General features: G+C 31.7%; 1 protein-coding gene across 1 annotated transcript; it reads right to left on the bottom strand.

The window, feature by feature from the left end:
• Positions 1 to 2,714: 2,714 nt before the first annotated feature.
• Positions 2,715 to 25,907, bottom strand: LOC139490530 (protein mono-ADP-ribosyltransferase PARP14-like). The gene is made up of 22 exons (XM_071277329.1): positions 25,468 to 25,907; positions 23,874 to 23,974; positions 21,808 to 22,816; positions 21,203 to 21,376; positions 18,511 to 18,813; positions 17,303 to 17,539; positions 16,534 to 16,770; positions 14,467 to 16,191; positions 13,100 to 13,570; positions 12,657 to 12,742; positions 11,794 to 12,024; positions 11,244 to 11,465; positions 10,714 to 10,789; positions 10,220 to 10,360; positions 9,777 to 9,842; positions 8,910 to 9,089; positions 7,961 to 8,200; positions 7,415 to 7,617; positions 6,509 to 6,926; positions 5,593 to 5,741; positions 4,879 to 5,053; positions 2,715 to 3,222 (listed from the first exon to the last, which is right to left on the bottom strand). Exons 1-22 carry the CDS (start codon positions 25,655 to 25,657, stop codon positions 2,930 to 2,932), a joined length of 6,927 nt encoding a protein of 2,308 aa, XP_071133430.1. The 5' UTR covers positions 25,658 to 25,907; the 3' UTR covers positions 2,715 to 2,929.
• Between the last annotated feature and the right edge of the window lie 1,604 nt (positions 25,908 to 27,511).

Genomic DNA, 27,511 nt, shown 5'->3' with positions numbered 1-27,511 from the left:
TGTTGGCACCAATGTCCCAGGTTAGGGGAGAGATGAAAGCTCACAATGTCTAACCTTGCCACATGTTTAAAGTGAATGTCTATGGTTCAGTGGTTGTCAATGGTTAATGTCTGTCATATTTGTTTTTTTATTCTTTTGTGTTGTTATAAATTAGGCCGTTACTTTTCTCAATTGGAATTTTTATTGCCAACTATACAGTATGTTTTTTTTCTCACTGTTGACGGCCCTACCGTTTCCTATAATTAATTCATTTGAACTTTTGTAGATTGTTGTTTCAATGGCAATAATACCACTTCTCCTTATTCTTATAAAGTTCTTTCAAACCATGTTTTGGGTAAATGGTTTAAATTTCTTTGTTTTTTGTAGATGTGTGTGAATTTATTCAAAATTTAGAATACCTTCAGGACAAAATATACTCTGTTCTATGGTCGGGTTGTTGTCTCTTTGGCACATTCTCAATTTTATCTTCTTATGCAGATGTAGTTTACCGAGTTTGACCAAATATTGAGAATGTAATAAAATGATCGTATTGTATGTAAAATTTGACAAGCTTTGAATCCGACTTAAAAAAACAAACTCTGTTCTTTCACATTAAGTCTAACTGGGAATCTTTAGGCAAATTTTAAGATTTTTTGCTCAATCAGTTCATCTGTTAGATATAAAGTGGCGTGCTCTCATGGAAAGGTGAGGTAGACAAATGTAAAGGAAAACAACAGTACTTTAACAGTTACTTTCTGTATCTCAAATAGGTTGTGCAGGAGTGAATAAAAGAAAACCTGAAAGTTTAGCCATAACAAGAATTCAATTGTTGACATGCAAATCTGAGAATCCCTCACACCTTCGAGCTCATAAAGCAATTATAAACAAAATATGAGCTAGTTAGAAAAGCTTGTATGGCATATACAATTTTAATCCTGGTATATATGAGTTTATTTAGTAGTAATAGAGACATATAAAATGCGGATATTTTAAGCTCATTCAATATAACGAAAATTTAGAGTTTCGCATATGGACTGTAGAAGAGAAGCGAAATATACCAGAGGGACAGTCAACGAATAGATCGAAAATAAACTGACATCGCCATGGCTAACAATGAAAAAGACAAACACACAAATAATAGTACACAAGACACAACATAGAAAACAAATGACCAAGCAACATGAACCCCACCAAAAACTTGGGGTGATATCAGGTGCTCTGGCAGGGTAAGCAGATCCTGCTCCACATGTGGCACCCTTCATGGTACTCATGTTATTAAATGGGATGTAGGTGTTTCACACTTTTGACAGTGCTGACATGTAACAACTAATTTCTGTCAAGTTATTAAGTTACCTTAATCAGTAGTATTCAAGTGTGATAAACCAACAAACAGATGGACAAATATCCACAATTATGAGGATGGAAAGCAGAATTACATAATAAAATTAAAAGATCAATTGTTCTTGAACAATTGAGAGGTCTTTCCTTTTGTAATGTAAAATACATGTTCCAATAGTACATATAGACGTAGAATATATTGAAAAGTTCTTAAACACACAAACAACTGTTAAAATATGATAAAAATCAACAAATTCGCTTTTTAGGAGATGACCTTGACTTTTGACCTTGTAACCTTTGTGCACAAAAGTCCACAATGTCATTGCAAAAGACCCCATGGGTCTATGACCTTTGGTTCAAGAGTTAAAGCTTATTTTACCTTTTCGGAACCATTAACGGGGGTTATGCCCCTTCAGAATATGTCAAATCTCTGCGGTCAACATGTAAAAAAAGTTGTGCCTCTGTCTCCCTAACATTTTTCACTGTTTACTATTTCTGTAAGATTAACCGTTTTTGAGATAACGGCCAAAAAGTTGAAAGATCAAAGGTCAAAGTCAATCTTAAAAAGCTTTAAAACTCTAAAAAAAAAAAAAAACACCTTTAAATAAGATCAAAAACACACAATTCCTATCTGGGACCTGACCTTGACCTTGTGACCTTTGTCAAGTTCATTAGTCCTCAATGTCAATGCTGAAGACCCCATGGGTCTAGGACCTTTGGTTATAAAATTAAAGCTGATTTTGTCTTCAGAAACCTAAAACAAGGGTTATGCCCTTTAGAGAAAGGTCAAATCTCTTCGGTCAAAATGTAACAAAGTTTCGCATTAAGGACCCAAACATTTTACACTATTCCACACTTCTGTAAGTATTAAGGTTGCTAAAATTGTCCCATAACAAGGTGTTAGGTCAAAGGTCAAGGTCAATATACCAATTTGACCTTGAGGAATTTTTCAAAGTCACATGAATTGATGATGAATAGTGAAAAGATCCTAGGTGTCTACGACTTACGGTTTCTGAGATTTGGTGGCCAACCGACACCAGTTCATTTTCATAGGGGCATAACCCTACCAATGAGTCGTTAAATCTTTTCGATCTAAATGTAACGAAGAACCAGGGTCTGGTCCTGAACAAATTTCACCCTTCGGTTTTTCTCTACCTATTACGGTTACGGTGTTGGACCGATAACAAGGTTTATTGGTTTCAGAGGGATTACTCCGAACCGACAAAATTTTTCGACTCACAGGGTGAGTTCCAAGTAGGTATTCATGACACCGATACAAAGTGTGAAGAAATACAGTAAGGGGTTTCCCTTTTGAAAAAGGAAGACCTTAATTATAAAACGTAGCTCCTTATAATCCAGGCAAGCATTTAATCAGTCATTAAAAGTTAAAATTAATCTTTGACTGATGACATAATTTATATATATTGAAGGGTAAAAAGTGATGACAACAACTCATATGACTAAAACAACAAACTATAATGTATTTGAATATATTTCTGGTAATAAAAAGTTTGAACGTAAACACATAAATTTCATTTCTTCTATTGAAAAGATAAAAGATATTAGACAACAGCTTATAAGTCAATAATGATATACAGTAACTGCATGTCTACTATTTAAAAGTAACAAGATATTCTGCTACGGCTTGTGAGTCATGGTATATAACATACATTCCTGGACTTGATACATTATCTGTAGTAGAATCATACAAGATGTGACTTCCAGCTGCCGATTGTGTCTTTGGTGGTGGAGTTCTCATTGAATTGTTACCAACTGTAAATTCCCCTGCTAAGACTTTACACATGAGCATACGCTTGAAGCCATCGCTGGGATCAACAGTTGAGTAACCCCCTGCAGAGTAACTAACATTTACAGCAAAGTATACTCCTTTCCCATAAAGAGTAACTGAAATATTCAAAAAGAATTAATATGAGTTAACACTAAAGAACAAAAATATTTAATATACTTAGAAATTACTACCAACTAAGGATATCAAATCAAAACTTTTGTTTTACAATAAGAACTAGATGTGTCAAAGCGACACGAATGGCCCCGTCTCAAAAAGTTGAAAAATCTGCAATTTCAATAACACATGTGGACACAAACATGATGGTAGTCTCACATATCAAAAATCAGCTCAAAATCTGAAGGCGTTTAGAAAAAAAGTCTGTATAACTGTGATTTTCAACAATTTTCAAAGTTGTAAACCCTTAATTTTGGCAAAAATTAGTGGAGCTCCACTAATTTTACGAAAATTGAACTTGATCTGAAACTCATCATGGGAAACTCACATACCAAAACTCAGCCCAATATCAGAAAGTGTTTAGAAAAAAAGTCTGTATGACTGTGATTTTCAACAATTTATCAAAGTCCATATCCCATAATATCGTCAAAAAATTAGCCGAGCAAAACAAAACTTACACTTGATCTCAAAACTCATCTTGGTTAACTCACATGCCAAAATTCATCACAATATCTGAAAGTGTTTAGAACAAAAGTCCGTATAACTGTGATTTTCCACAATTTATCTAAGTCCAATGCCCGTAATTTCAGTAAAAACTAGTGGAGCGGAATGAAACTTAAACTTGATCTGTAACTCATCATGGTTAACTCACATACCAGAAATCAGCCCAATATATGTAGGCGCTTAGAATTAAACTCCGTATAATGGTTTGTTGCGGAATGACGGAATTTCGGACAAGGGTAAAACTATATGGCACCGACAACTTCGTTGCGGGGCCATAAAAATCAGCCCAATATCTGAAAGCGTTTGGAATAAAGTCTGTATAACTGTGAGATTCAACAATTTATCAAAGTCCATAGCCCGTATTTCGGCCGAGCAGAACAAAACTTAAACTTGGTCTGTAACTTATCTTGGTAAACTCACACACCAAAAATCATCCAATATCTGAAAGAGTTTAGAAAAAAATGCCAAATAACTGTGATTTTCAACAATTTAGCAATGTCCAAAGCCCGTCGTTTCGGCAAAAATTAGCGGAGAGGAATAAAACTTAAACTTGATCTGTAACTCATCAAGGATAACTCACATACCTAAAGGCGTTTAGAAAAAAAACTCCGTATAATGGTTTGTTGCGGAATGACGGAATGACGGAATAACGGATTTTCAGAATTACGGAATGACGGAATTACGGAATTTTGGAATTTCGGACAAGGGTAAAACTATATGGCACCGACAACTTCGTTGCGGGGCCATAAAAATAATAATAATGTAACTATGATTGTGGTTTTTTTTCAGTAAGCTTTTCTTACTTTTCAAAATTTAACTTAGTAAACAAGTTTCCTTTTTTAACTATAGTAGCTGCTGAACCATAGTTTGTATAGTCTGTACGCTATTTTCTTGTAAATTCTTGAACCACAATGGATTATTCATTCCAAGATTGCGACACAAGATTAAGACACACTTATTTTTAAATCATATATACATAGTTAACTATAGATCTTTTGGATAAGATCCTGTAATTAATAATCTCATATTGTTGCTTTTACCATTTTTGCCTTGCAAATTAGGGTTATTTGACTTAATTTAGAGTTTCATTTTACCACTACAATAGCTCCTATTAAACCCAGTGTTTATGATGTTTTCTATAGCTTGTTTATTAGTCCCATGCCAAACTGGTCTTCTTTCATTCTGATAACCAGGTGGATTTGTAGCATCCATTAAACTTTTCTTGGCTATATACTGCTGATTTAGGACTTTGTTCTGTATTCTATCAATCTGAAAAGACATTCATTATTGATATTTTCAACTTACTATGACACAAGGAGTAAGTTAAAATTTCTTGTTTATGACTTTATGTAGAATGACAAAAATTTAAAGATATCAGAAGACCATTTTAGAGAATTTATAACAAGATAAGCCACAGACAATGTTAATACTTTATATTCATTGGTACAGGGTCGGCATACTAGTCAGTTCTTTTAGAATTTTTAATTGATTTATCATGTTTCCTTTCTTAGTATGATTCAGGCCCTCTACTGTGTTCCATAATTTCTGAGAAGTTTCGTTTATTAACAGAAACATGATATATCAGGCTTATGCTATTTCCAACTGTACTCTGCACGGATTTAGAATTCAAAATCTGAAGGAATACAAATTCCAACTTGAACAATATATGGTTTCCAAAAGTTACTTTTTAAATTTAGGACAACAGACCTTGCAAGGTGAACTGGTTAATTTCATAAATTGTTTAAAAAACTGAAGCATCTTTTTTAAATTTACAGCTGTCTAAAACTAAGTCCTATAATGTAGAATACCTTTACAACAGTGTAACTAGTTCCTCCTGTTTTGTTAAAATCTGTCAGGACATCCGTATATTCCTTGGAGGATTGTACAAGGGGAACAATCTTAATATACTCATCATCTGCCATGTCGTCCCAGTGTTCTGGTGGTTTGAAATCAGAATCTAAAAGCAGATATAAATTAAAACTTCATAGAACAGGTTGAATTGCCATTCTAAACAGATTTTTTTTTCATATAAAACTGCTGTTCGAAAAATTAAAAAAATACTGACCCAAAATGTATTAAGTGGTTACATCTATATTTCGCAAAGAGAATAACAGTCAATACAATATGATGAATCAAATTAATTAGAAAATTCAATTCATCTTTTGGTTTCAACCGTCATTTTTATGATGATGAACCAAAGTATTTGTCTGTGTAGGTCTTCATGTGCTGTACATACTAGTTTTTGTGTAAAATTTAGAAGTCTAAACATCAGCTCAATTAACGCCCCTTTTAGACATATTAAGACTAGACGTATTACCTTCATGCAAACCTTGATATTGACCACTTAGGTAAAGGTTTGCTCACAAGATTCAGAAAGACAAATAGTAATGACTCTTATTATATGTACCCAAGACTTTATTTGTTGAGGGAACAAAATAGAAAGTACGGTAATTAAACTAAAATACAAATTATTTATCAAATGTCATTTCATTAATTTACATTAGAAATAATATGTAATCATCTTTTCTTGTATTAATTTTTAAATTGTTCTCATCCTGAAATAAATGAAAAACTTAAAACTGTACAGTAAACAAGCAATAATCACAGTGAAATAGTGTTCCATAAGAAAATCAAAGATGTTTGTAACTTTTTTGCCTGAACGTGTGCAAAATGGGGCTAAATCAGGTTTCTGTTAGCAACGTACATCCCTGATTTTGAACTTACCACTGACAAGTTTTGTCTTCCTGATTACACCATTATTATCTGTAGGATCATCTTCTGGGAACATTTTATAAGACGTAAGGTCAATAACCATCTTACTACCATCAGAGGCCAGAAATGTCACCTTTGTGCTGTCGTCTTTAAATGCTTCTTCCAACAGAAGATTCACATCATGAGGAAATTCTACAAACGTTTTCCTTCCATTTTGCTCCTCAACAAATGACCATTGAACCATGTCTGTTACCAACTTAGCTTTCTGATTAAGCTGTTTTTGTTCTTGTGCAGTTTGGATGATTTTATTCGCTGCTGACATTGCTGAGGAAATGTTGTCAATAATACCAGTGAGTACAATTTCTTTATTTCCTTTGTCTACATGTATTTCTACATTTTCAGACTTTCCTATAAATTTCAAGGCAGTAATCTAAAGAAAAAAATAATGCATAGATGTTATAAGTAAATAAGGTAAAGGACTTCATATAACCTAAATTGTGACTGGCCTGCATTTGCTGCTGTCAGTGTAAATGTTGACTGTCAAAATCTTCAAAAAGTCAATTTATGAAGAGAATACAGATTGTTTATATTTGAAAACTTTTCTTCTAATTCTACTTTTTAATGATCTTTCAGAAGCATTTTTAAATGTTTCATAACATTCCACAAAGGTTGACTCTTAAAGATTTACTCTCTGACTGTGTGTACATTTTACCTACAAAAAACTAAGTCAATCTGTCAGTAAAAACCAGAAAAAATATCGAGAAAAGATAAATTCAAAATATTGCTTCAAACATAACGCAATATCTTGATCATAAAAAGCTTCGGTCAAAGATTTATTTAAAATAAGAATTTCACTAACACATATATATATATATATAGATATATTACAGAACAGTTAAATAAGTATACAGGTTATACCTGCTCAGGATTCAGTTCTGCTACCATCCTATCCTTAATTTTCCTTGATACATATTCTTGATCTAGTTCTGTTTCTAGTACAGTGACTGCCCTTTCAGCCTCTTTCTTGTTTTTGGCATATATAACAAAGGTAACAGCAGTGGACTGTTTACCAGAAGACATCTTTGTTCTGTCCTCTGTCAAAATCTTAGTTTGGTTGTCACCTGTCATCAAATAATTCAAAAACAAAATTATAACAGTAAAAAGATAATGATTTTTCAGTTTTCATCAGTTCGTCTTTCCAAAATATATGCTGTTTTTATTTCCTTGTTCAATAAGGGGTATTCTTTGTGGCAATTGTACTGTGCAGGTATATATTGTGTGTTTTACCGGTAGTTTTAAGACAAATGAACTAGATAGAAAATTCTTAAAAGCTTACGTTTGGTGTAACTTTTTGAGAGCTTTCCTTTGTTTTTCAGTTTAGCCTTTGTTTACAATATTGACTAAGGCCCAAGAATTGCAGCAATATAAAAAATCTCTTAAACAATAAATCAACTCTTTACTTACTGAGTTGACCATATCCAAAGTAGTCTATTGCACAATCATATACATAATCCAGCCAGCCTTTCTTATTGCCAGTAATAACACAAGCTTTAATAGTTTCCATAAATATCTTCATCTGGTCATTCTTGAAAATAACTACATGCACCTCCTTGACATGTTGTGGAGATGTACTCTGGAACTGACGAACTGCACTGTACATTTCTTCTGCTGCATCTTTTATTGTTATGTTGGCATTTGATGTTCCTACAAGTATTATATAAAGCTTCATATTTGTTCTTACCTAGCAAGCAATTGACCTGTTCTAATTTTGTAATACCATGGAAAACACATACAACCAGGTTTATACAATAAGGAATATTCCCTATAATCCTGGTATCTTTGATAACTAATTATACAAAATATAGGTGTACATGTATTTACTTCTAAATTATATATTCATAGAGACCTTAGGTAATGTTACTTTCCTAGTGACTTTGGTTAAACTATTAACCAAACTATGGATATTTCTACAAGATTAAATTATATTTTTAGTGAAATACAATTTACAAGATTAAGTTTTTAAGTGAAATACAATTTCATGTAAATAAAATTTTTGATATTTCAAAATAATTGAAGTCATCTTCATACCTTCCAACTTTTCAAATTTTTTATTTTGGAATTTAATAACAAAAGGACCTATTGCTGCCTATAAATGTCATTAGTGTATATCTATGGGTTTGAATGAGTATACATGTGTATAAATATATGTTTTACTCCCACGAATGCCTTATTTAAAGTATTTTAGTCTAAAATAATTGAGTTTTATAAGGCTCTGGTCAACACTTTTTATAAGGAATATTCCCTATACAACAAGACAGTCGGCTGGTCTGCATCCTCAACTGTTCTAACACTAATAGAACAAAGATACAACATGCAAAATTTATTAACACAAATTGCAAAATTTCGTTAATACCCAAAGCAGGAAAAGCCACTGATATCTTGCCAAGTTCTTCTGTCTTCTCTAAAACATGTGTAATTTTCTCTTTAAGTTTATGTGTTGTATCCTGCATGTCAACATGTATCACTATATCACATAGTAACCCACTTCCTTTACACGTTGTTACAGCTATACCATCATTCTTCATATCTGTTTCTATATGATTGATTTAAATATTTTAATAATGATCTATAAAATCCTATAATGGTTTAATATAAAAGCACACTACAAGTTCAACTTTAAGTTCAACTTTCAGACATATTCTTTATTTCGTTTATTCTTCATGAAAGTGCAAACAAAATAAATCAAAGATACCAGGCTGATGTTGTTATATGGAAGATACATGTTTTTGTATGGCAGAAGCACGTTTCCTCTGCAAAATACTCATAATTGACGCCCTAAGAAACATTGAATTTAATTTTAAATTTCTGCATTTTCTCCGAGAACATAAATAACCATATCCATATAAACAATATCGACTAAAAACATCGTAAACCCACTTTTGTCAAAACAATTGATCGAATGTTTAGTCACAATATCAGCAAACCTAAAATTTTAATGGAAAATAATGTGAAAATGTCAAGCAGCATAACTCAATATCTTTTCTTTTGTCTCTTATCAAAGCTACTAAAGAATACATAATTGCAGTATTTTCTTTTTAATTTACATACTTAAAAATAAACTTCAATCCACTGCTACACCATCCAGACATCAACATGCAATCAGCAGTTTTTATAGTTAGTTAACACTGAGTATAGTACGTACATGAAAATATTTTTCACAATATTTCGATCTTTATTTAACTTTTTTAAACCAAATTATAGTTTGCTTTGAACTGCTTACTTTGACTTAATAGTTGTTTCTTTATTTTATCTCCTCCTTTCTGCAAAATAGCTTTTGAAACTTCACCTAAAACGATGCAATAGTAGCACACAATATCAAATCAGTTTCCACTTAAAAGAAACCTATAAAGGATACCTCCACACAAAATATCAATTTATACAAGTTTTAAGACATCTTTTTTATTTCTATAAACATATCAAATTTATCTTATTTTATTTTCTAGGGTTTACAACTTATTTTTTATATTTCTTGATATTATTTCATCGTATTAAACATAAAAATCTGGGATCCGGAGTACATTTGTGCCAACATTAAACTTCTGAACTGTTGATGAGGAAAGTTAGATATTATAACAAACTGGTAACTGATTCTTTTGTCAAAAAGTGAACAGCAAATAAAAGATTGAGAAATTATGGCAAAGTAATCATGAATTCATAATATACCTAAGGACATATCTAGGTTTGTGTTGCTGCTGTTTACAATGACCTCTACTTGCACTGCAGTTATGTCACCTTGGTAAACTTTCAGCACAAGTTTTCCTAGATTGATACTGTATACTTTGTCGTCCGCAGGCTTCTTATTGCCTACAAAATTCGACCAAGAGGTACTGTTTTAATTAACAGTAGAAACACGATTAAAGTTTTATAAAATTTTAAGATATCTTCACACAACTTGTTACAGCTGAAAATAATTTATTTTTTTTGTCTTAATTTTAAAACAAGAATACAGGTCAACTTTCTTGGACCAAAAACTGTTCTAAAATATCCAATCAAATAACTATTTTTATCAACATAAATTTCTTACGACTAACAAATCACAATGATAAAAAGACAACAGCATTAATTGTTGAGTTCCCAGTAATGCACATTCAAAATGCTTAGTTATTTATTATTTATATTAGAAAAAAAATCATAAACTAGTAAAATACTATAATAACCTTTTCCCTGAAATGTTGTTGGTGTTTCATGCTCTACTCTCGATTTTAGTTGAATTTTCTCCTGGTCTTCAAAAGCCTGTACAAAATCAATGCACATATGTTTACAAATTTGACTGGCATGACTGTTAGATCTATAAGAAAATCAAACAATTGAGAAATCCTGTCATCAGCAGACCTAATATTTTTTTTTAACTTGCTTGCTTATCAAATTTAAAAATTCAATTTGGCAAAACAATTTGTGAATCCACATCATAATAATGACCAAAACTTAATGCTTAGCTTTCTTGACCAAAATCTATGATGAGCACCAAACTGAATAAAGGATGGACAGAATATCTTTTACATCGACCAGAAAACGTAATGTCTATCTAATATCGTAGGCCTGGCACAGAAAGCGATACCCCTAAACTGCATAAAGGAGTAAACATACTTTCTTAAAACAAATAGACATTGTATTTTGCATGCACAAAGTCATGCATGAGTTACCATCTCTATGGTCCACATTCTATACAATAATCATAATATTTTACCTGAACTGTAAGATGATCTTTGTGATAAAGAACAAAGAAAACCTCTGTAATTGTTGACTTTGGATTTTTACTTGAAAAGTCTTCGACACATTTGTACATGTGCTTTGCCACCAGATCCCTCGGATAATTCAACTTTCCAGTTCCCATAGCTGGGAATGCTATAGATCTAAAACCTTTCTTATCTGCTGTGTGCAGACAGTTCATTATGAATGATTCAAACACCTAAAAAAACATTACATGTATGTCAATGTATATAATAAATTATTTCAGATTTGTTTTTTAAAAACATAGTTTGTGAAAAATTATTTCTATAAAATGACTGTAAGAAGGCACATGGTGGAAAATCATGAACTAGTCAAACCTTTAAATTTCTGTCAGAATTATTAACTTGTAATAGCTAAAATCATAAAAATGATGAATGGTGAGGTACTAGCAGTCTTTTTTAGATGAGCTGGTAGGTTGTCCAGGTTTTCTAAACTTAGTGTAAAAAACGTACCCTTTTGCAGGTGCATGCAGTCGTCTTATCAAAAACAATATTTATCAAACCTACCTTTATTGACGATCCATCTGATTTCCATTGCTCCAATGACCCATGACAGACAATTTTACAGTGTAATCTGCCACCAGAAGTTACAGCTACTTCTCCATACTCGACACCATTGGGATGTTTCTTGTAACATTCTCTCTGAAGGACTGAACCTCCATGTTTTAACAGTGAAGCAGATACAATACCCTTACTTAACTCTAGGTCTCTGGATGTTGTGTTTACAATAACATCAACCTATTGTTAAAAGTATTTATATACACAATATTATTTCCTTTTTTTATAATTCTTATACTCTTAACGTTCATATTTTCATAATCAAATCATAATCATGATAACTATAAATAAATGTCTAGGTATATTTTTGATTCCTTCCAGTTTCGTTATAAATACTGAATGATCAGAAAGGACATACACAATTAATAAGAGTAAATATGCCAAAATATATAAAATGCCTGATTTTACAAAGTATCTACAAATAATGTACATATATCATTACAATGCATAGCATATAAAATATAAACTATATTGGCGGTAGAACTGTAACCAACCACCCCAAACTGAGAGTCACATGAACAGACATAAAATTATTAAATTACATATGGATCACTTCTGTCAATTCACAGCAAAATATTTTGAGTTCTTTTATAATTCTAACAAATTATAAAACAGTTTTTATCAACCATAAACATAATGATAATGAATGAACATGACTACTTCTAAATTTAGAAAGTCAAAAATGCAAAAACCAATACTCTATTATTGTTTATTTTAGATATTAAGAAAATGTTTAGTTTACTCTTTAGATATTTTCTTTTAAAAGTTTAATACAACCTGTTTGTTTATAATTTATATACTATTAACTTTACCTTCATCTTATTTAGGTCTTCTTTCCGTATTTTAATCTTTATATTTCCTGATGTAATATTTTGCCTTCCTTTATTGTGGGATGCATCTGGAAAAAATATCTGCATACTAAAAATTATGTTATATCAGCAGAAAGGACAATTTTTGTGAGTGTAAAGAATTTCATGTGAAAGCTTGCAAAATCTGAAAACTTCTTGTCATTTGATGGACAGATTACAACATGTTTTTTGTCATCTGTCTTATAACGAACAAAACAGTAATATTTAAACTTGGAACAAATGTTTTGTAAATTAATATATATCTATATCTTGTCAGAAAGGAGAGGTTACTTTTTAGACTAAATGAATGTATTCTTTTATTTTGGCTTGATAATATGAACTGTATGTCTGTTCAAAAATACACAGCAATAAACTGTTAACTAGAAATCATGCATAATAAAAATCACCTTCAAATCTATTTGCAGAACGTCCTCTCCCAGGTGTACTATGATATTTACTATCAGGCTGATTAAAGAACTTATTTGAAGCTTTTACAAACAGGTCTACTGTACTGGTAACTATGTCACACAGGAACACGGTCTTTATACTACTGGAGTGGGGTCGCTTGAAATAATCTCTAACCGATTCTGTTATCACCTTGGTTGCTTCTGATGCAGGATAACCAAAGATACCAGTACAAAGAGCAGGTATGGCTATACTTGATAGGTTTCTTTTGTCTGTTTCTTCTAGAGATGTGGTAACACAATCATATAACTGTCCCTCTTCTTTATTTCTACCACCTTGCCAGATCGGTCCTACTGCGTGGACGATATGCTTACAATGTAAAGATCCAGGTCCAGAACAGAAGACTTCTCCTTCAGACAACTGACCATGATGTTTGGTATACTGATCACACTCATGTTGGATACTAATACCACCTAAAATAATAGAAAATGACTTATACATATGGACTCGTGATACAATCATACTCAACTTTAATAGTTACATTCAAACAGAACGTTGACTTTACTAGTGCTTATTTGTTTTCAGGGGGGTTCATAAAACCCTTCGAACCCCCTTGGTACAGTTGTGAACAATGATAATTTTATCTATATGCAAACAATTTATCTACCAGACAAAATCATGCAAATATATTTTTTGACAAGCAAGATAAATATTTTGGTGAAATGTTAACATCTTGGCAAAATTGAAGAAGTTCATCACAATTGTTCCTATTTGTTATAACGTTTTATGGATTTTTATATTTTGCCTTGTGTCTAAAATTTGAAATCTGGAAGAAAACCAAGACTTCATTAATAATATCTTTGACAAACAATTATCATAACATATTTTCATTTTTTTACTAATTTACTTTAATCTACTGAAAACTACCTGGTTATTCACATATTAAATTATATGTGGTTTGGATAGGGAAATAACTACTAGAAACTGCAAAATACTACTTCTTATACAAATACTATATCATCGTAAAATTTCAAGATAAAATTCATTGGTTTTTCCAATTGAGATTAATATGAAAATCTCCTCCTAAAATAATATTAATTTCTACTGATGATTTATTGTCTTATTAGACTTATATTGTATTTCCATGAACAATTAATTGAACCAACTACAAATGTATATCTCAATAAAAACGGAACAGTACCTACTTTCACATTTAATCTTTGAATGTATAAATTTCTATTTTTTCAAGATGTAAAAAAAATAATACCAAACATTTTTTAGTGACCTTCTTATTCATTTAATTCTCAATTTCTTTTGTAACTTTCTGTCATTTATTTACTGGTTAGGTTAGCCATAAAAATGTAAATACCTTTATTGATTAAAACTTTTGCAAGCCCACCAGTATGGACAAGATCCTTATTTGCTGCATTTACAATAACATCGACAGAAAGTGCAGTGATGTCGGCTTTGATGACTATGACTTCTTGACCTCCGGCTGCAATATAAATCACTCTACCATCTAAGTTTGTAGAGGACTTGGATCCCTGAATGCTTCTGTCCCCTCCTTCAATGCTGATAATAACTCCAGCTTGCTTACCAATCATTTTCAGCTTACTTTTACCTTTGTCAGTATCCATGAGTTTGTGTAAACCAGGCTTATCTACAGAATTTTCTGTCCTATAAATATTCTTCACCAATTCATTTACACATTTTTGTGCTTCTTGAATTCCTTCTTGATTAGCTTTGACCAGGACATTATCACTTTTCACAGCAACAATAATCTGCTGTTGTTTCATTCGTCTTTCCAGATTTTCAACTTCATCTTTCATATATTCTTGAAGAAATTTTAATTTGGATTTCTCTACCTCTAATTTCAATTCTATTTCTGTATTTGAATAGAAAAAGTTTTGAATTTCCTCTTTTATTGCAGCAGTTTCAGCTTTTGAAGTGCACAATAAAATAATATCCTCTTGTTTATCTGCAATGATTTTAACGGATATTAATTTCCGATGACATTCATCTTCTATGGCTTTTAAGTGCTGAATCCACTTTTTTGAATGCAGCAAAGATTTTTGAAAGTTGTCAACATCAACCTTTGTTTCAATAATTGAATCTTTGAAAACATCAGCAACTTTACTGACTTCTTCATCTGATGTAGAATACAAAGTGATCTTCCTATTGTGTACTTCCCATACCCCAATGCACTGTTGATCCTTCATTCTTTTCAACACAGATTTTGTAACTTTTGGCTTGTCTAAAAACTGTATAAACTCTGGGGATTTGGAACCGAGTGAAGTTGAAGAAATACTTCCCGTCACCTCATACATTTGCAGCTTTGCGCTTACGACAGAACTTGAAATCCCTTTAAATTTTATCTTCAGAGCTTCAATGTTTATGTTTATCTCAATATTGCCTAATGTGGTTTGAGTATTGCTTGGGAAATCTGTTAAATCTAAGATTACCAATTGGTGATGTTTTAACTGTACATCCTCAGTTACTTGTTGTTTCTTTATATTCAGGTCTTCAGTAATTTCATCAATGACGTTCTTTATTTTTCGGGAAACTGCTGCTACATCAGACGTAATGCCAACAATTTGTATTTCACATGTTGGTGGCTTTTCTACACTTAGAATAACATTATCTGGATTAGGAATGTCAATTTCCCTGACCTTGTTCATAACTTGATCCCAGGATTCTTGTAAAGTGCTGAGTTTTTCCACTAACAATTTCTGTGAAAAAACATCTACTTCTTTTCGAACATCTACTTCCCAAGTTTTGGAAATTTTCTGCCAATCTTTGGTATTTCTGGTCAGTGTTGGGTGGATTGTCAGAATGCTTTCTTCACCATGAGATGGCCAGTGAACTTCAGCATGCATTTTGTTTAACTCTTTTTGAAATTCTTCTTTACTGGAATTTAAATGCAGCATGAACTTGACCTTTTGTTTATCAAAGTTGTGAACTGTCACTGGTGGTAACGGTTTAAACTTGGACCCCTCTTCATTATCTGTTGGTATCCCAAGACAATCATAGAATATATTTACGCTCAGTGTACATTTGCTTACTACATGTTCCCTCTGTGTTGCCACTATTGCATCTGAAACAGAGAAATGAGAGAACAATTGTGAGACCAACATCCCTTTCTCCTCTCCAAAGCAAAATCATAAACTTGTAGCGAGGTGAGAGTTGTTTTTGCTCTGTGTTGAAGGCCTTACTGTGACTTTAAGATGAAGAACAGCAATAAAAGCACTGTGCCTGTCCTTTATGTGTTGGTTTTTTGTTGTTGTTGCTGTGCTGATTTTTTGTCATGTATGGATAGCCCATATGTTTTTTTTCTAATATCCGTTTTGACAACTGTAAGCCTTCTTTCATATTGCCTTTATAAATTGTCCATTCCTACTGTATGCACAAACATAAAAACATATTTTTTCACGAATACCTTTTGGGTCTTCAAAGTATATCACACAATGGTTTTCCTCTTCATTCATTTTGCATTCAGTAACATTCTCAACTCCAGATCTTCTTTTGTTATCAAAGTAATTCTCTATGGCTTCATATGTTGTTTCTTCACTGTATCCACGAACAATAATACAGTTGCTCACTTCTACTGGATGCACTTTTAAGTGGTTACCTATATATGATTTGTTTTTAATTGAAGCCTGTATTTTCTTAGTGTCTGAAAATAAAGGTATCAAAATATCATACCACTGCGAACAAATGGACATTTAAATTTGTTTCCTTAAATGCTTTTTCTTTTAGATAGTATAGTTTCATTGGTAATGGTCAGGACTGTCTCATAGTAGTGTGCTTGCTGTAAAGGGGGGGGGGGAGATTGTGAGTTGTTTCAAATAGCTGGCCTTGTCAAACCACTGGCTTGAAAATTAGTATATATTGATTCTCTGCTGTAGCCAACGGCACTTAGCAGTATCAGAACAAAACCTAAAATTTAAGGGAATTATAAATCTGACTTATATTTTCTGAAATTGGTTATTTGTAGAATCTTGTATTTAAAGAAAAGTTTGATGAAACTTGGTTAAGCTTCCTGTTGCATTATTCACTGCATTTTCTATGTTTTGCGAACATTATTTAATTTTTTTTTTACAGAATTTCTTCTGTTTAATGTGTCAGTAGGATATCATGTCCCAGTCGTAATATATTTAAGCGCCCCGTAAACAGATCAAATGTAAAGTAATTTTTTCAAAACTAACCTATAGATTTCTCAAATGTTACGATGGCTTTTCTCAAACCTTCTTCACCCATTTCCACAGTCTCGACATCAATCTTAGTTTTAGCTTCCAAAAAGTTGATTAAACCATCTGCTGAGATATTCTCTCCAAGTTCAGATATTAATACTTTATTAGGGTATTTTTTTGGAGGGACATGCTTCTTTACATGAAGTTCAGTGCCATAAATTCTGTGCTTCTTTGCCATGGCAGTATTTACAGCTAAAATGATAATAATAACATTTCAAATCAGCTTATCTGAGGTTTCTCAGAGTCTAAATCCTCATCTGTTTTGGTTTTCTACTTTATGAAGTCCTGCTACCTGGACCATACATGGGTTATTTATTGTTTATTTTGTGGAGGAGTCAAAAGTTTGCAGTTTGTGGACTATTGTACTGGTCAATATGTGTTGTCATTACTGTAAGCCTATATATGTTTTATTCTATGTTTATTCAATAAGGTTATAAAATACTGAGAGTGAACCATTACCCAATGAACTATCCTCATTCTTATGAAACTTATTCTCAATGACTAAGTAGACGTTATTCTTTGCAGGACAGTCAACATGGATCATTGTACAAATTAAAAGACGCCTGAACTACCTTTTGATAGGTTTGATTGTAGAATCATTTTAAGAACAATCCTGTGAAAGAAACTAACAACTGAATTTTCTTCTTTTAAGTAATATTGGATTTACAGTAAACACCAGTAACTTTTGATTTTTAATCCATGTTCATAAACATTTTGAATTTTCATCTTTTTTTACAGATACATAAAAAAAAGAAAAACAAAACTGACTGGACATTATTTTTTTTTAAATTTTGGTTTATGATCACTTATCAATGCAATGATATGTCTTTGGTTATTTTTAGATACATTTTGATATTGGTCGAAAATGCTGGCATTTATTTCCAATATGCCCGAGCTAAGATTTTAGGAGACATTTCTTGTAAATTTGTTTTCTTTTATCAAGTAATTTAATTTGGAATTTTACAGAAGCCTGTACATATAAACTGGTTATCTTCAAAGTTAAATACTCCTTTCTCAACAGTGAAAATAACACAAGTACCAAGATTTGTTGATATACTATATGGTCATGTTCAGTTGAAAAAGTTTTTGTTTTTACTAAAAGAAATATATATTTTAATCATACTGCACCTCTTGAATTCGATAACCTTTAAGACTTATCTTACCTTCTTCATTTTCAAAAGTCACCAGATACATATTCTTGTTCTCAACAAATTCAATACTTTTAACATCAGCATGGGCTCCTTTTCTACTTTCAAAATAATACATGACAGTATCTTCAGTGGTGGTCTTTTTCATTCCAGAAACTTCTATAGTACATACAGTCTCAGCTTCAAAATCACTCTCAGGAGAACTGTAGTCATCTTCTGTCGACTCATTTTGAAGTGACTTGTCTGGTATATAAGCTTCTACTTCTAAGATGGTTTTACCAAAACATATTGGTACTTTTTTCAGAACTTTTTCAACACCTATAATAAAATAATTGCTTATCAATATGAAAATGATATCCTAAGCTATTCTAACCTCTCTATTTTTTTCTTGTTGTAAATGTATATGTCTTGAACTTGCTAAAATGGATAAAACTCTATGTAATTTTACAGCCAAGATAAACAGTATCAAGTCATTACTCAATACTTGGGCTTATAGAGAACTGACATATATTGGGAGGGTTGTAGTTATTAAGACTTTAGCACTTCCCATTTTGGTCCAAGTTCTGACTGTCCTTCCTAACCCCCCAGAAGGGGTTTTGAGGGAGATTCAGAATATATTTTTTAACTTTTTATGGAAAGGAAAACCTGATAAAGTGAAAAGGGCAGTGATAATGTCCGAACACTGTGATGGTGGTCTTAAGATGCCCAATATTTATTATTTTTGCTATAGTGTAAAAATTTCTTGGCTGTATAAATTATTAGATCCCCAAAACTACTCTCCTTGGAAAGTCTTGCTACTTAGTTATATACAAAAATTTGGGGGGGACAAGATTTTACACTTAAGTCAGGAAGGTCTACTTTATTTAGCAGAAAAAGTTAATCCATTTTGGCATGATATCCTGGTAAATTTTTCCAAGTTAAAAAATAAGCTTAAAGCTGAAAACAATACTGAAATTTTGACCCAGTCCATATGGCTGAATCCAAACATCAAAATAGATGGCAAGATGATTTTGAGGTTCAAATATGTTGAAAATAGTATATTCTTCATTAATGATCTTATGTCAGATAATAATACATTATTCTCATATGATGAATTTAAAAAAAAGTATGATATCAATACTAATTTTGTAGAATTTTATAGTATTTTAAGTGCGATTCCAAAGAGATGGAAAAGTATAATAGAAGGTAGTTCAAAACTGGAAAATATTGAAAATAAATTAATAGATAAAGTTAAAAAGGAACCAAAATCTTGTAAATTTTTCTATACATTATTTTTGGAGGATAATAAAGTGTTATCTTTATCTTCCCGTGAAAAATGGGATAGAGATTTAAATATGCAGATTGAGGATTGGAATGCTATTTATTCCATGCCCTTCATCATAACCAGAAACTCTTTTTTGCAAAACTTCCAATTTAAGATTGTTCATAGGATTCTACCATGTAATTCATTTTTATTGAAATGTAAATTAAAAGAAACTGAACTTTGTACTTTTTGTTCAGAAATTAAAGAAAATATTTTTCACATTTTTTGGGAATGTAATGTATCACAAAACTTCTGGCTATCCGTTATAGATTGGATTAAAAATTATGGCATTCTCCTGCCTTTCAGTGCAAAAGAAGTCATTTTAGGTGTGTCTGAGGATTTTGTCAACAGTAAAATAGTTAACAATATTTTGTTGTATTTTAAATATTATATATACAAATGTAGATGTAAGAACATATCCCCCACAAAATGTGGTGGGGTAGAATATTTAAAATATTGGATTAATATAGAAAAATACTCTGTATGTTTCTTAACCCCTGTACAAAAAGTAAAAATGGATCAGAAATGGAATTTGTTAGAAGCAGCTTTTATTTAATTTATTTGATTAATTAACAAAATCTTTTTGTAATATTTATATCTATATCTTATTATATCCATATGACTTAATTGATTTATCAAGTATTACTTTATTTTTAAAATGTGTATCGAATACTGTAGTATGTAATTTCACATGTTTCATCATCAAAAATAAAATAATTACAAAAAAAATGTATATGTCTTTTTTTCTAAAAGTATCATAATTTTGAACTAACAGGGTATAAATATTAGAATTAGTTGTCAACAAAGAATATATATTAGGGAGGTAAACATTTGAAATTGAGAAAAGGGATTTGCTTTTATTATATCTGTGTACAGCAAATATTTTGCCATTATAAAGCTAGGTATTTAACCAATTATAATATATAAGGAGTTGTGTCACTGGAAAAGTGAGGGAACCCAAAATATAATTGAGACCCTCTCCCCCATCGCAAATCTACACTTTGGTATCGGAAACGCTTAACAAATCTGGATGTGCACAATGGTATTACATGTATATGGTATTATCAGTTCTGACAATGTTTTATTAAGTTATGATCATCTGGGATTTTGTAATAAATGGATTTATTAAAGTGTGCTTTAGTGTACAGATATAAAAAAAAGCCTAAATTTTCCTTTTCCAGTGTAAACCCAAACTCAATTTGATGCAGAAATGAGAAAAGAAGTGTAAAGCTAGTACACCATGTTGGTAAGATTCTGTGAGAGTTTCACAAATTCTTAAAAGTAGCATGAATGGACCAATGAATAGAAAAACTAATTCGCCCATCATTATAACCACCAGCTTTAGAGACCATGGGGCATACATAATAAGGCATTTCACAGAAGAATTAAATGTATTTAAATTACCACCATCTTCTGCAAAAGTTATAATGGCTGTTGATGATCTTTTATCATAAGATATACTCTCTATATCTCCTCCGCCGTACTTTCTTGTGTTCTCAAAGAAAAAGATCAAAGTGTCCTCTGTAGAAGTTTGGGGAATTTTTGAAACTTTTAGCATCTTTGTTTGGTGTTGACAATCTGATGTATAAAAATAGCATAAAATAATAGGTTCTACTCATTTAGCATTTTTCTACATGTTAATATATGTCTTAAGAAATTATATATACGCAAAATATACTATTAAAAACATTTTCTTGGACAAGTGATTTTGGGACATTTTTTTTGACATCATACAGCAATCACGTTTGCATTGCTGCTTAAAACATTTTTTCTTATGATGTCAAAAATGTACGGATATCGTCTGTGATGACAGACAAATAATATAGTAATTAGATGTATACTTGCATTACCTAAACAAATGAAGGAACAATTTGTGCAAATCTGTATTTTTGTAAATTTTATGCAATGTATTAGCTGACCTGAACCATTCATAATATAAGGTGCAAGTACAAAATGTATAGGGCTACCATATTTTATTTTAGTTAATAATTCGCAATGAAATATCCTACCTCTGTCTTCATCATTATTTGAATCATTTCCAATAACTTCCAAGTCATCATTTGGTACTTCTGTTTCCTCCATGGTTTGATCAGATTCCTGTTGATTGTGATCCTCATTCCTTACCCCCTGACCTTCAATCCTTTGATTTTCATGACCATCGTCCGAAGCAAATTGTTGTTGATATGCATTCCTAGGATTTCCAGGAGGAGGGTAGTATCCACCATATGGACTGTATCCTGCCTGGTGCATTCCATATTGTCCATGTTGTGGCATGCCCATATAAAATCCTTGTCTGTATGGAGAAAACTGTTGCTGTGGACCCCAGTAGCGAGGAACTGGGTAATGAACCTGCATATTTGGATGTTGAGGAACTTGTCCTGGAGACACAGCTGTTTGTGCTTGGTTTGCATTTCTTGGTTGTTGTGTTGGTGAACCATCATCATCCACAGATTGCTCCTGGTTTTGGTTTTCTACGTTTGGGTTTGCAGCAGTTTCCTGGGACTGTGCATCACCATCATTTGTATTTGGTTGGTTTGGTGATCTAGGATCTCTTACAGGCTGCAGAACCAGAGGACTATACTCATCAGTACTTTGTTGATACAGAAACATAGGATTTCCTCCAGCACCTGGTAGACTATCATTTTCTTGTTGCCTCTGTAATGGAAATATTGGTTGTTGATTAATTCCAATGCCAAGACTTGTTTTTTGTAGTGGAAACCTGGGGCCTATTAAAGGCTGAATAGTAAATGGTGCTCTGTCATTTCGTCCCTGTTGGCCTGTAAATCTGTTTTCTGCTCCTAGGTGTAAGTGCTGGGGTACACTATCATTTTGTACAGGAGCTCCTGTAGGTTGATATGTAGAATAGTTATCACTATTATGACACAATCTAGGATCACCATCATACTTCTGTGTAGGGGGGACCCACAGATCGGTCGAACTGTTGTTCTCCAGGCTTGACTGTGCTGTAGATCCAGTTTCATTATTAGCAGATAGTTGTAAAGAAGGATACAAAAGTGGCTGAAAAAAATGCATTCAAATAATATTAGAAATACCAATTGTACTGCACCAGATGTACAATTTGTGATGCTGGAGGTCAAAATATTTGAAAAATCGCAAAACCTAATGGAAATTGTTGAATAACTTAAGACTATTGACACAATTATGATGCTTGATGGAAATTGTTGAATATCGTTCATTCACATTTAGATTGTTTTTCCTCTGGTAATGGGTTCCTGTCTTATTCAATAACCCAACCTCCTTTGTTAATGTGAAATTAGAAAATTATGGCCAATATCTTTCATGGGATCCATATTAGTATGCTTAATCAGTAGCATACAACTAAATAGTAATCAAAGGTACCAGGATTATAATTTTAATACGCTAGACGCGCGTTTCTTCTTCATAACACTCATCAGTGACGTTCAGATCAAAATAGTTATAAAGCTAAACATGTACAAAGTTGAACAGCATTGAGGACCCAAAATTCTAATATTATGCCATATACGGCTAAGGTAATCTATGCCTGGGATAAGAAAATCCTTATTTTTTCGAAATATTAAAGTTTTGTTAACAGAAAATTTATAAAAATTACCATATAATTGATATTCATGTCAACACCGAAGTGCTGACTACTGGGCTGGTCACGTGATACCCTATAGAGGGGATGAAGCGTCCACCTTCTTTCCAAAATAATTTTAAATCATTCATGAAAAGTGCAGTTTTGTAAAGTTAGAAATGAAAAAAATCAACTAATAATCTTTTAAATTGAAGGAGGGTATACAGATTTGAACAAAACATTTAGCTTAAAAAGCACAGTTGTTGTAGTATTAATATATGGACATGGAAGCTTAAAACTTATGTAACTGTTTAATTTTTAAGGGGGTGGTACAAATAGTGGAATTATTACTACTCTTCTCTAAACTTTACTTCAAAAGTCTCAATTTTAATCCAGCATTGTTGGAAATGAGCAGAACATTATGAAATTCCCGTTTTGGGGAGAAGAAAGAATGATTTTCATGCTTTTGTTGGAAAATGTCTCTAAAATGTTTGTGATCTGTTATGCAACTACATTTACCTGTAACCATTCCTCAGGAATATCACATGGCAATTCACAAGCATTCACTTCAAGACATCCTGGAGGATAGTCTATCTTTTTCCCTATGTACTTCTTTGTTTCTAAACAAAATTATAAACATAAAATTTCATATGTGTTGAACAGGAATACAAAAAATGTTTCTTAGTGTCAAGCGACAATTACATGAATAACTGTTTTTTACAGTGAAAAGGTGTCTTTTTATTGAAAAACAACCTTTAAATGATAAATTTAATAGTATTTCATCATGAAATTATTCTTATTTATTGGACACTTTTTCACAGCATCGGACACATCTAAATATATAGCTTTTCTGCTTTTTCATAGGACAATTTTATGGCTCACATAGTTGCAATAAAGTTTTTTCTTATATTGTCTAACAGATATTGTTTATCAGACACGATAGTTTGCCTAGTCTTTAGTTTTCTATGTTGTGTCTTCTGTACTATTATTTGTCTGTTTGTCTTTTTATTTTAAGCCAAGGCGTTGTCAGTTTGTTTTCTATATATGAGTTTAACTTTCCCTATGGTATCTTTCGTCACTCTTGCTAATTATTTCAAGCATTTTGAAAAATAACACAATATTTTTCTTTGAATTATTGGTTATGATTCCGTAAGAAATCTAAAATTTAGAGTGGAAATGGGGAATGTGTCAACGAGACAACAACCCGACCATAGAGCAGACAACTTGTTTTATACTATTGGGGTACTAGAAGTATTTAAAAAAAACAAATAATACTTTAAATCAATTTCTTAACCTCAATTCAATACATTTTTGATATTTGGTAACAAAACGAATTTCAAGAATACTTTGGTTTTTATATTTTCACAAGTTTATAAATACTGAATAATTGTGACACATTTTTTATTTTTATCCTTTGACTTGTTGTAACTTTTTTCATGAGCTTTTTCTGTTAACAAAATTTTTATTTTATATTTTTCATCAAATGGAGTAAGCCTAACTTGTAGCAGTTTGATTACAAGTATAATTATCAAATCGTGTATACACAAAATAGATTCAAATACCCACCATTTTGAATATTGAAGTGCATCAGCTCTTTTAGTTCAAAATAGTGATATGTAAATTTAAGTGTCTTCGTAATTTCTTAGAGTCAAGAAAAAAAATAGACAATAGATTTATGCATATAAATATTATCAAAATTGTGTAAGACAGGAGACATAATTTTGTAGCTTTATATACACAACTAAGCACCAAAATTCAAATGTATCAGGTATAATGTTGCTTATTCAGAATTTTGAAAAATAGTTGGTGGAGCGGGCGGAAAATAATAAAAAATAAAAGAATGTTTAGATTGCAACATACAGTCACTCTTAAGTAATATACAAATCTCCATACAATATATATTGAGCAAGTGTTTTTGAAACCAGTTGACTCGGGGGTATTTAACAAGGATGTAAAATATGAGCTTTTATACTTTCTTTTTTAAATATTTTATTTACTCCTTGAACATGTTGAATAGGTCCTACAATTTAAAGTAGCAATTATAAATTTAAAGAATGAAAAAAAATATATATATCCCGACCCCCACAGGGCTCTGTAATAAACCAATATATACCATTTATTGCACGAAACTGGACGATCCATTCTTTCTTAGGTAGTTCAAAGTTTAACGATCTGATAACTGGTGCCGACCGAACAGACTCCGGGAAAATAGTTCTAATGATGTCAGCATTAGTTTCTTTGATAAATCCTTTCACTATAATACAAAGTCCACACAAATCTTGTCTTACTTCCCAGTTACTCATCGTTGCTGTCCAATCTGGGTTATTTCCATTTTTGATTACAATAGAATAACCTCAATAATGTTTCGATCATTAATATAGACGCCAATAAAACACGCTGTAATACTTCATTTGTATAATATCAGTTAACTTCAGTTACGAGATTTACCAGACGGGTACTTTCGTTTTCTAATATTAAATGCACCTTTAAAGTCACGTAATTTTATCATGCATATATATGTGTGTGTGTCAAAAGAATACATCTATAAGATAATGGCCTTCAATCTTTTTGTTTAATATCATATCATTATCAGCATTAATGTATTACAGTTTGAGACGATACTGTTTTACACTTAAATTATGAAAACCCAAATCACAATCAAAATATTTTATCATAAATGTTAAAATTAATATTTGAGTGGAACGCATCAGTGATCATCAAGACAGCAAAGATATATCCATTCCAGTACGTAACCTTTTTAACGGGAAATCAAGGGTGGATCCAGCCATTTAAAAAGGGGGTTCCCAACCCAGGACAAAGGGGGGTTCCAACTATATGTCCCCATTCAAATGCTTTGATCGGCCAAAAAAAGGGGGTTCCAACCCCCGGATCCGCCAATGGAAATCATATTATAAACTTTATCATAAAAGACACTCGTCTTATAGATTCCTTGATGATAGAAACTCCTGCCTTTTGAAGAAGAAAATACTTGGTGTGTTTTTAGAGAGGAAAATATAAGAATAAAAATTTGTCAACCAATAGTTTTGCGATAATTTCTAAAACATGCCGTTCTGTGTAGTTTTTGAAGGCAATAGAACGTTTGGGCTTTAAAATTCCATATAATCATTGATTTTATATTCAAATTTGCCCTTGTAGAATATCTTATGTTTAATCAATAATACATAGGTACAAAGCAAACACATTTCTTAAAACGCTGCAAAAGATTTCATTCTAATTTGTAGTTGTATTCTCATTAAGTATATATATGGTGAAATGAACCGAATTATGTATATATATGTATATGTTAGCGGCAATAAGTGAAATTAGGCATTAAGCTTAAATCCTAGGCAACAAGCTAACGCCTAGGCATTAAGTTATTGCCTGAAATTTTCAGGCATAAAGCTTATTACCTGAAATCTGATGATGATTATTCATCCTATTGCCGAACATGATTTTAGGCAATAAGTGAAATCTGTAATTTATGTATATTTAGTGATTTTGTTCCTGAAATAAAATAGTTTCTTAATTATATTCCAAATATTAATATATATTTATCTGACAAGTCTTCAAATTTTAGTAATTTTCTTATTCAAAACAGAATTAACTTTTTTGCGGAAGTACAAAAATTAAAAATAGATTTAAAAAAGTGATTGTATCCAATAAAAAAAGGGGGAGACTCAATATAATATTTCTAATATTTTTTTGAAAATGTTTACACTTCACTGGTCAAGCTGGTAAAAGGTAGACAAACATTAAGATATTTGTCTTTTTCACTTCTTCTTTAAACTGGATTATTTGCATTAAGTGACAACATATCTATAGAGGAAAAATTTCTTGAATCTTTGAGGTCTAAATTCGAATCAGGGAAACAAGGAGCATAAAACTTTTGGAATCATCAGAAAAGTAAGCGACAAAAGATTACTACAATTCAAGAAAGTATGACATCTTTAACATTGGTGGTTTTGAGAAGTTGATAACTAAAGTCAGCGAGAATGACGAGGGAAATTTCAAAATTTATGTCTTCCTAGAGGAACTCTATGGTATTTTGGAAAAGGCACATAAAGAAACAGGTCATTGTGGCAGAGATCGCATGATAAAACAACTTCATAATGGACATGCTAATATTTCCCGTGATGCTATTAAATTATTTCTGTCAC

The sequence above is a fragment of the Mytilus edulis genome, chromosome 10, assembly GCF_963676685.1.
Source record: "Mytilus edulis chromosome 10, xbMytEdul2.2, whole genome shotgun sequence".
In the NCBI taxonomy this organism is placed as follows: domain Eukaryota; kingdom Metazoa; phylum Mollusca; class Bivalvia; order Mytilida; family Mytilidae; genus Mytilus; species Mytilus edulis.
The sequence above is the reverse complement of the archived record's forward strand: the minus strand, read 5'-3'. Positions and strand labels throughout refer to the sequence as shown.